At 39.4% G+C, this 10,944-nt stretch overlaps 1 protein-coding gene across 1 annotated transcript; it reads left to right on the forward strand.

The window, feature by feature from the left end:
* The first annotated feature begins 451 nt into the window (after nucleotides 1-451).
* On the forward strand, nucleotides 452-4,723 carry pnpla1 (patatin-like phospholipase domain containing 1). The gene is made up of 9 exons (XM_026153398.2): nucleotides 452-767; nucleotides 853-1,085; nucleotides 1,184-1,249; nucleotides 1,341-1,550; nucleotides 1,761-1,821; nucleotides 2,053-2,247; nucleotides 2,453-2,570; nucleotides 3,779-3,901; nucleotides 4,046-4,723. Exons 1-9 carry the CDS (start codon nucleotides 560-562, stop codon nucleotides 4,209-4,211), a joined length of 1,380 nt encoding a protein of 459 aa, XP_026009183.1. The 5' UTR covers nucleotides 452-559; the 3' UTR covers nucleotides 4,212-4,723.
* The last annotated feature ends 6,221 nt before the right edge of the window (nucleotides 4,724-10,944 follow it).

The raw sequence follows: 10,944 nt of genomic DNA on the forward strand, positions 1-10,944 counted from the left end.
TATGCTTAATTGGTAGTAGGCTTTCGAGCCTATACAGCTTGGAGTAAGACAACATGCATGAAGAGGATGATGTGGACAAAATACTCATTTGCCTAATAATTCTGCACTCCCTGTATACTCTGAAATATCAGTCGAGTAATTATAAATTAAATATTGACTATCACTCTTATATATGATACTGATGAACAGAAGATCGCAGAAGCGTTTTATTGGCAACAGCTGGGAGTTGATCAGTTTATGTGCACTCAGTAAAACTTTCCACCTTCTCTCATCTTGTTTAAAGTGTTTTTATTCAAATAGTGTATATGCGAAAGTATTTTGGTTTATGCATTGCAACCATGGAGCTACACAACCTCCCAACATTAGAAATCCTTGTTTTACCCCTGTTCACATGAGCGTGACCAACATGCTATGTCTAATTGCAATGAATTTAAAAACACTGACTGTGAAACCCTCTCCCAAGATCTGAGTGGATAGTTCATCTAAGTTCGCCTTAGCTTGTTCTCCATTTAAAAAAAAAGCTTTTCTCCATTTACAATATTTAAACAGATCATTGAAAATGACCCCCGGAGTTTCCAGTTATCAGTACACTGAAGGTCCTCAGTCCATCTCCTTTTCTGGATCAGGGTTCCTGGCCACCTACCAGTTAGGCGTCGCCCAGTGCTTCCTACATTATGCACCCTGGATACTTCACTCCGCACCTAGCATCCTTGGCTCATCTGCTGGTTCTCTGGTAGCAGCTGCTGTGGTTTGTGAAATGAATCTAAGTAAGTGACTCTTTCTTATGTTCTGCAATGACTTCTGTTGGATGTATTCATTACACATTTATTCCCCCAATCCTCTAATTCACAGTTACCATTCGGGATGAGATGATTCATTTTGCCAAGGAAGTGAAGTCTTTTACCCTTGGACCACTGAACCCCTCAATCAAGCTTTTTCACTGGCTGGAATGTATTTTAAACAAGCATCTTCCGCCTAATGCGCACCAACTGGCCAACGGTCGCCTTGCTGTTACCATGACCCGTCTGACGGATGGCGAGCAAATTCTCATGTCTGATTTTGACTCCAAAGAAGATGTAGTACAGGTACGCTTGCTCTGCTGTTTTGGAGCTCAGAAATAAGAAAAGTAAAAAACAAACCTTAATAACTATGTTGACTAAAAACTGTTGTGTGCTGTGTTCAGGCACTGCTTTGTAGCTGTTTTTTGCCTGGTTACTGTGGTTTTGTACCTCCATCATTCAAAGGAGTAGTGAGTATTTGGTGGCCTCAAAACTTCCCTCCACGCACCTTGTGAGCCCTGTTTTCAAAATAAAAATCCCAAATGTTAATCTCTGCTGCAGTTCTATTTGGATGGTGGCTTAAGCGGCATTCAGCCTATAGCGCCTGGATCCTCCAGTCGCACACTGACCGTGTGCCCATTTTCTGGAGAGAGTGACATCTGCCCTGGCGACGCACCATGTTGGCTGGACATTGTAACACATGGTGTCACTTTAAAGGGCAATTTGGACAACAGCTTCAGGTTCATCAATGCCATTTACCCAACTTTGGAGGTCAGACCCAAACTATATGTGGCCATATCCTATACTGCCTGTATCCCCATCTCTATCCTCAATCTATTATTGTGTAATAGATTGTGTTTAACATTTTTAGAAATATAGCAAAGGAAATTAAACATTATGCTACAAAACATTACATTATTTTTGATCTTTCATTTCATTGTGTCACATTTAATTATGTTTATGTCATTTTTTCCTCTCCAGAATATGGAGGAAGCCTTTCACAGTGGCTACAAAGATGCTGTTCATTTCCTTCAGAGTAATGGTGAGTCAGGTGCTAGTTACAAAGAAAGAAAGAAAGAAAGAAAGAAAGAAAGAAAGAAAGAAAGAAAGAAAGAAAGAAACAAACAAACAAACAAACAAACAAACAAACAAACAAACAAACAAACAAACAAACAAACAAACAAACAAACAAACAAACAGTTTTTCTTCGCTAAACTTAATCTACCTAACTTTCTCTTTAATTCCTTTCTCTCATGTTCAAAACTGTCCCAAGGGCCACTTAGTGTTAATCAGAATATCACATGGCTTCATCTGGAAACCATGAAAGATGAAGAGGAGAAGAAGAAGCTGGAAAACGGGACGACCGAGCTGACATCTTTTATAGACAACGGAACCATTCAGATGAGCGACTCGACCACACAGGAAGCTGCACAGTATCCTCCTCTCCATTTTGATACTGTGAAAAACGGCATGTTTTGAACACACTCACAGGCACAAATATTACTAATAGGGAAATAGCAATTTCATAGCAATGTAAATGAAATCTGACGTTGGTCAGTTTGTCAATGTGATGTCAACAGAACGATGAATGATTCAGTAGAAACTCAACCAGAACATTCATATTGTTCCACTTTGCCTTTGCAAAGCTATCTTTGTTCATGTCTGCGTTTCAGTGTTGCTGAGCAACGTGATGACTTATCTGAACATGTTTGGACTCCCTGCAAGAATCCTATCCTACCTGCTCCTGCCCCTCATGCTGTCTTATTACGCTGTGCTGCAGAACAGGGACAGGTAATGAACACGCTGAACACAGACAGGCCAGCAGAAACTTTGTGTGCTCCGAAGCTCTGAAACTCTCTTTGTTTTTGTTTGATAAACAAAGAAGAAAGAAAACAGCTCGATCGTTTCACTAATGACCATAAATTTCTGAGATGATGTGATCATCATGAGGTTGCTGGATAATTCCAGGAAACGGCTGCTAATAGATGGTGACGGAGTTCTGTAATTCCTACTTTTGTGCAGAGACATAATGTGGTAATGTCTCTTATACCTTTTAGAATTACTGATAGCAGTGCTTTCCATTGTTTATCATTATGCAACACTACATTAGCTGCAACCTGCAGCTTTTTACTTAGCTTCTTAATTTTTGTTTTTAGAATGACTGATCTCGCTCAACGTTCTGCAAGAAAATAAAGAAGTCCCAGATTGTCAGACTATTGCCTTAAACAGAGGCAGCATCTCTGCAACACATCCTAATCATCCCAATACAGCACGATGACCAGCAGCTACACCTCAGACTGTACAGACTGAAGTTAGCATGTTAAAAAGTTCATGACAGTACAGTTAGAGAAGATTGACCAAGGAGGAGTTTTTTTCTAATAGTTGAGAAGGCCTCTTCTCTCTAAAAAGAAGATTGCAGCATGCCTTAAGTTTACAAAGCTGCATCTGGAACAATGTACTGTGGAGAGCCAAGAGCAACGTGAGGATGTTGGATTTAATGCCCTGCGCCATATTTAGAGAAAACCAAACAGAGCATGTCGACACAAACACCCCATACAAACTGGTTCTGCCAGAACTTTACTTCCCACTGTCTCCAGTGTAGAGCGCCTTGAGACAATTATTGGTGTTTTTTGGCACATATATATATAGATCAACTTTAATTGAATTGAAGAAATCTTGTAAAGAAAATGGGCCTAAATCCCAACACAGTGATGTGAAAGACTGATTAGTCATACACAAAAAGCTCTTGCTGTTAAAGGTGTGCTTAGTTTTCTTCGTTTTTTGCTAAACCAATAATTACACATTGTAACGTGTCATGTTTTATTGTTCATCTGAGGCTGTATTTATCTCATTTTAAATTCTGGTGAGGACCAGACGATATTTCCTAATATGTAAAACAATTAAAGACAGCGTATTTTCTTTTTCACATTACTGTACTTGTAGTTTGTTATTTACTTTTTATGCAGATGCAATCACTGTGACCTCTCTATTTCCACCAGGCTGGAGTTGCTGTTCAAGCAGATGCCTGAGCTTCTTCTGTTGACTTGGCACACCATGAGAGTTTTCACCTTTTTCTTTTTCGAAGGAGCTGTCTCTACCATCAAGAAGAATATAAATGAAAAGTAAGATGGCATCTCGTATCTTAAATTATTACACTGTTTATTGCGTATAGGATTTATATAGAATTATTTTACTTGAAATCTTAACCGTTTTCAATCTCAAGTATTTCAGCCAAACTCAACTGAACTTGAATATCTCTGTTTTAGCATCATGCCGGTCGCCCGGGCGCTGTGGCAGAAAGACCAGGCGCAGTCTGAGGCATCACAAGGCCGGAGGCAGCCATCGCCTTTCAACGAGTTTTCTTCACGTTCAGAGAATGCCAGTGAAAAATCATCTCCGGTTTACAAGAAACCAAAACAACAGTCTTTGTGAAATACTGCTGTAAACAAGTGAAGTGCAGATTTCCATTTAACATGTTCTAAAGTGTTGAAGAGTTTGCAGGCTTGTAATTTACGAAAGCTGAGTACAGTATCTGTATCTATGTTTTCATACTTGTGAAATTGTGTTGCTGAGGCAGTGGAGTGCAGACCTTCACAGTTGGCATAGTTTTGTCATTATTGGTTCTTTAACACTCAACGTTGTGCTGGATGTAGAATCCTTTACAGAATTTATGAAGAAGTTATGAAACCAAACAAAACCTGAAGGTGTTTGACCTGAAGATGGTAGGATGTAAAAGGCCACTGAAAGGTGGTAATCAACCCTTCAGAATTACTTTCATTTCCTTGGAGAACATTGTAACTACAATCTGTAAAATGCACTATAGTTAAGCTCTTCTAGAAAAAAGTCAACATGTCTTAGTCTTCAAAGAAACTAATGAAATGTTTTATAGTTTAATGTCATTTTTAAGCACAAAATGTGACAGCAAGTGGTCTGTCTGAAAATGCCGTCCTGTTTATCTACAGTAAGTGCTCTTTCAGAGTTGAAAAATCAGAACATCACTGACAAAAACACTCATGGTTAAGAATTTAGCTGCAGGGTGACGGTCAGTCCTGTGATGAGCTGTTACACAATAGGGCTCTTTCATCGTTACCTCACTATCATTTTACAGCGATTCGGTGGTGAACCGCTGTTGCCTACGGCATGTCTTCATTTCATTTCCAGACGTAGCTTAATAACGATCAAGGAATTCTGGGAAAGGGCACAAATACTAATGTGTGACAAGGCAAGTTTGATGTCAAAGGAGCAGAAACCTACTTTCTAAGGCTTATTTGCCTTGTATCAAGTCTTTGTGTTGCTTTTCTAAAATTTAGCTGTTAATAGCTCCTGTCTTCCAGTCTATGCTTGATGCTTTTGGTTTCATTTGACCGGCCTGTTGTTATAAATTAGGCTAAATTGAGTTGTAGCCTTAGGACCTTCTTCATATTGTGCAAACTTTTGCTACCTGGCTGACAAACATGCCCCCGTATGGAGATGTACTGTTAAAAAGAACTTGGCTAGATAATGAATTTAAGGCTGCAACGTCAGAAAGAGATATAGCAAAAGCAAATAATTCTGTCAGTCCACAAGAGTGGGCAAGATATCGCGAGTTAAGAAATCAAGTAACTAAACTGAATATGTGCAAGAAGAAAGAATATTGTCAACTGAAGCTCAAGGAGGCCGATAAGGACGGAAAGAAGGTGTGGGAAGTTTTAAATATAATGGGTAGAGATCTTGCTCCGGTGGTGTCTCACATCTACACGGGTGGAACGTTTATAAGTGAAGCTAAGGCCAATAATGTTTTTAATTACTACAGCAATAAAATAACAAATTTAAAATCTAATATGAGCCGAGGCGATCCCAGTTTATCACTTATACAGGATGTTATCGTGAATAATAAGCAAAGCCAATTTAAGTTTGAGGCAGTGAGTGTTGAGATGGTAGAGCGCTTATTGATATCACTTCCTGACGATACATCCTCTGATAACACAGACAGCAAACTGCTCAAAGTTGCAGCCAAGTTTGTGTCCCTATGTCACATATGTAATAGATCTTTGGCATGCAGCTCATTTCCATTGCAGTGGAAAGAATCGAAAATAATTCCCATCCCTAAAAACAAGAACGACGTTTTTAATGGTGTCAATAGCAGACCGATTACTGGTCTAAGTAAAATTATGAAAATCAGTTACTCACTCAGTTTCAACATGCCTACAAACCTGGTCACTCCACCAGCTCAGCTCAGATAACTGGTATAAACATCTAGATGATGGGAACCTGGTCGGGTTGGCATTCGTGGACTTTAGTGCTGCATTTGATTTGATAAATCATGATCTCTTAATAGATAAACTAAAATGTTATGGATTTTCACCAGCTGCTTTGTGCTGGATGGAAAGTTATTTGTCTGAAAGAAGGCAACAGGTTTATTATGATGGTTATTTCTCTGAGGGCTGTGAAATGAACTGTGCTCTACCCCAAGGCAGCTGCCTCGGTCCACTTCTCTGCTCAGTCTTTACGAATGATCTGCCGTACGTCCTGGATAAATCTCATCTTGTAATGTATGCTGATGATTCCACCATGTTTTACTCTGAATTGACCAGTGCAACAAGATTTACTGAACATATTTGACTGAATAAGTAAAAACAACATGATTTTAAATGTATCCAAATCCATGTTAATAGGAAGTAGAGGACGCTTAGTCAACAGCCCACAGCTAAATCTTTCCATAGCTGGATCGGTATTAGAACAGGTCACCCAGACTAAATTACTTGGTGTTACCATAAACCACCACCTTTCATGGTCTCAGCACATCAACTCTGTTATAAGGAAAATGGGACAGGGCATAGCTATAGCTAGGAAATGCTCCTTTTGTATTACTTCTGTTATGAAAGATGTCATTAATGCACTAGTGTTATCTCATCTAGAGTGCTGCTCAGTCATTTGGTCAGCAGCTAATAAGACAGATCTGAACTTCAGTTAGTCCAGAACAAGGCGGCCAGATTAGTGTTAAGGTGTTCATACAATACAAATATCGATAAAATGCACAATAAACTTCCTTGGCTTTCTGTAACAGCCAAATTATACAATGACTTACTTGTATTTTTAAAGAAAGCAATACTGGTAAACACACCATATTTGTTTTCTGCTCAGTTGCAGCATCCAGATGAAATGCATAATCATAGTACATTTGGTAACTCCTCCGGTTAAAAGCAACTTTTTGTTATATTCAGAGCATCTTTTCAGTGGAATAAGTTGCCTTATGCAATTAGAGAACTGGCTTCTATTCATAATTTTAAAAATGACTTAAAAGCCTATTTAGGCAGCTTTTAAATTATTGTAAATATTGTAAGAGGGTAAGGTCATTTGTAATGGAAATGTGTGTATTTTGTCATAGTGTTTTTCCTGGGGGTTTGGGCCCCAGGAAGACTAATGGGGTTCCTTTTAAATAAGCAAACAAATAAACAGAGATGACAGAAAAACACATCAATGGTGTCTAGACAGGCTTAAATCAGGGGTGTGGCTTTATTAACGAAAGTACACCGCTTTCTCGGGTGACCATCTAATCCACTTTCACACTCCTGTCTGAATGGAAACATGTGTCGACACAGAGAGGAACAGATGATTTTGATCTCTCAGCTCCATGTCCTTTTTCATACAGATGGCCTGCTACCTGCAGACAGATCCTCTTATATAATAAATGTGGATGGATGATACAGATAACACACACATCTGGTGCTGTTCCGCATCAGCCGCTGATCCAGCCAGTCAACTGGCAGTAAGCTGGCTTTGCGAAGAAAGAAAGATGCCCTTGCTGGTTTTTCAGTTTTTGAGAGTATGTGGCAGACTTGTCATATAAAGACAACATGGGATAAAGGCTGGAAATGCACAAGTTCTTTTTTTGTGTACTTTTAACTTTAGATTAAAAAAAAACTTGTGCCAAACTAGGTCATAACATAACGCAGAATGAGATTCATCCTCTGTCAGGATGTAAAAAATGTAACAGCATTCTCAAAAAAATGAAATGAATGTGTGCATTTTCCATCGGGCCCTGAATTATGTATTGTTGTTTTTGTTTTTTGTTTTAACTGGGCCCTTACTCGTCAAACCCTCTGCTCAAAAGCAATAAAAAATTAGGACTGACATCAGTAAAACTGAGTTCACATTGCTCACTGTCTCTTTAACGACGATATCTCTAAAAGTACATTCAGTAATCTGCAACTGAGTGAGTATACCGTAGAGTGATTGCTATGTGAGTTGAGGAATAATTGATTCTAGGTTGTTTTTTTGCTTCTTTATGAAATTTCTGTCACTGATAAAATGCTGCAGAGACACATCTGGAGGTTGACTTGTTTTTTAATGATAGTCTTAATGCTTTTTTGTTGCTTGAGATGATGAAAATGGGTTTTGACAAATACTGCCTTAAAGGTATAGATGATCTCCATCTGGTTCTCCGTGCTATTAAAGCACACACGCATAAACACAACGTCAAACCAAGAGAAACACATCAGATATGTGTCTCAGTAAAAATATGTATCTTGTGTTTGTGTGAGAGTTTATGCTCGTTTATCTTTGCCCAGTGTCACTGAAAACACTTCTACAAATCAAAGTGAACCAAAATCTTTCCTCAAGTAAATACAAAAAGGCATTTTTAAAATTTATGATTTCATTTATTAACCTCCTAGGACCTGGCATCCACATATGTGGACATCACATTTTGGGTTATTTAGACCAAAATACTCAATTTTGCTCTACAAGGGCCTGATATCCACTGACGAGGACATTATGCTGCTGCTGTTCTATCAAAATTTTAAACGAATATCCTCATATGTGGCTCTGATTTTTCTTAGAAACAAAAATAAGGTGAAAAAACCCTGGTAATTCTTTGTTTTAACATTCATCAGGTCCCAATCAGCCCAAATATCAAAGAGAAATAAAAAATGCTGCTGTGGAAGAGTTCGGGTCTTAGGAGGTTAAGGAAAGAAGCTCTCCGTGTGTCTACCTGGCCCCATGTGAAAAAGTAGTTGCCCCCTAACGGTAATAACTGGTTGTGCCACCCTTGCCAGCAAGAACTGCAATCCAGTGTTTGCAGTAACTTGCAATAAGTCTTTCCTATCGCTTTTAGTCTACTCTTCTTTGAAGGATTGTTTTAATTCATCCACACAGGAGGATTTTCAAAGTTTAAACTCAGGCTAAAGCATCTAAACTGTTGCTTTGAGTCAATCGGAGATAGATTTTCTGCTGTGTTTCAGATCATCGTCCTGCTGCAAAACCCAAGTGTGCTTGAGCTGCTTAGGGTACGAGCATTATCAGCATCTACATAACTCTTGGAAATTGTTTGAATTACACTTTCATCATTAAAAATTATATAATTTATGTGTAGTTAATATAAAAATGTGGCTGTAACTGACTACTTCGTCTTACACAGTGAACATGTTTCATTGTGTAGCGGGCAGGAAATAGAACACAAGCGCAGGACTCATACGAGGGGAGGGATGAACTCAAAACGGCAGCTTTACTGCTGAAAAAACAGATTGGTACTGAACTAAACACAAGGAGCTATAAACAAGAAACTCAAATCAAAAACCAGAGACATGAGGGAGCTACACTGGGAACACAGGGAACTGGAGCACGGAGGAAACGCACAGCGTGAGGGAACGATGCGACAATGAATGGAGGTGAGCACAGACAATAAATGCACAACGAGACCCTAACCCTAACCCCCTCCGACAGCCAAACCCATCTGTTCTCTGATTGGATTGTTACATTTGTGATTGACATGACATTGACCAATCAGATGAAAGGAAGAAAAATAGGGTCAAAATTCGTACTTGTAACTTGCAGGGTTTTTTTTGGCTAAGTGCACACACAAATCTTTTTACACATACAAATCCCGATTTACAAGTACAAAATATTTATGACCACATTTTGAGCCCATATGGATCTTCCTTTGCCTTGAAGATGGGTCATCTGGGGGATATTGTTTCTCCCAAACCTTCAGCAGCCCTTGTGATCACACTAACACACACTAGACTACACTACACACTAACAGATTGTTCAGTTTCTAAGCTTTTCTTCTGCTTCCTCTACATCTTCTGAATTTAGAGCCTGGATGATTAGACTGAAGAAAAGTCTTATTTTTGCTTATGAACATCACTATGTCATTTCCTGGTAAAGCAGAAAAGTAGTTTCCTGTTTGCCCTGTCTGACCCTGAGAACTTAAACTTTATCTAATTATCCAGGTTTTTCCTGGTGACTATTGCATGTGTGTAGTGCCTCCAGTTTAGGGATTTTTGGCCTCGATGACTAAATGTAGATCTGTGTAATTTCAACAATCAAATGCTTTGATTTATTTATTTTATTATTATTATTTGCCTGTCATATCTGGCACTGTAGCAATCAGAAGTATTGTCCTAAGGCCAAGCAAAATGCCCAACAGCATGGCTTTTGCTATACTGGTCCACTTGATTGTCATCGTTTATTTGATCTTTATTATCATTATATTTTTATTTTAAGTCAATACAATCAGAAGAGACAGGACCAGAGGACGGGAAAGAGAAAGAAGAAGGAAAGAGACGTTTGTAAGAGAGTTAACAGAAGGCGAGGACGGATAGAGAGAGGACAGACACTAAAAATCAGCTTTCACCTGCTGAAAAACAGACACAAAAGCAGACAACACAGTCAGGAAACCATAGCAACAACGAACACAACAGTAATAATAATTAATAAATATGATTATTTGAATAAATGTAAATAAATTGAATGTAAGTAAATAATAAATATTGAATGTTACTGAGCAGCATACAGTACTAGTAATGCATGATATGTTTAGATGCAGCAGCCAACCCAGACAGTGTGTGTCTGTGGGTACCTGTGTGCACACCTGTGTGTGCGAGCTCGTTCGTATTCATAAAGTTCTCCATATAAGTGTCTAGTAGGTGTGGCCCTGCCCCCCAGGACATGAAGCAGGCATGGACGAGACCCAGGCCCCAGACATCTAGATGCCCCCCAGAGCACGAGAGCCCAAGGACGACCACTGCAGAGGCAATCGTGCCACCCACCCAGAAAAGAGCTGAGGAGTGCCTTGGACGGGTGTCACCCGGCAGCCACGGTGCAGGAGTCACAGGGCTACGCCAGAGCAGACCAAGCCCCGGGCCCAGAGGTCCACAATCTGAGGGGCCCCCACACTCAAGGG

The sequence above is a fragment of the Astatotilapia calliptera genome, chromosome 20 (assembly GCF_964374335.1).
Source record: "Astatotilapia calliptera chromosome 20, fAstCal68.1, whole genome shotgun sequence".
Taxonomy (NCBI): Eukaryota; Metazoa; Chordata; class Actinopteri; order Cichliformes; family Cichlidae; genus Astatotilapia; species Astatotilapia calliptera.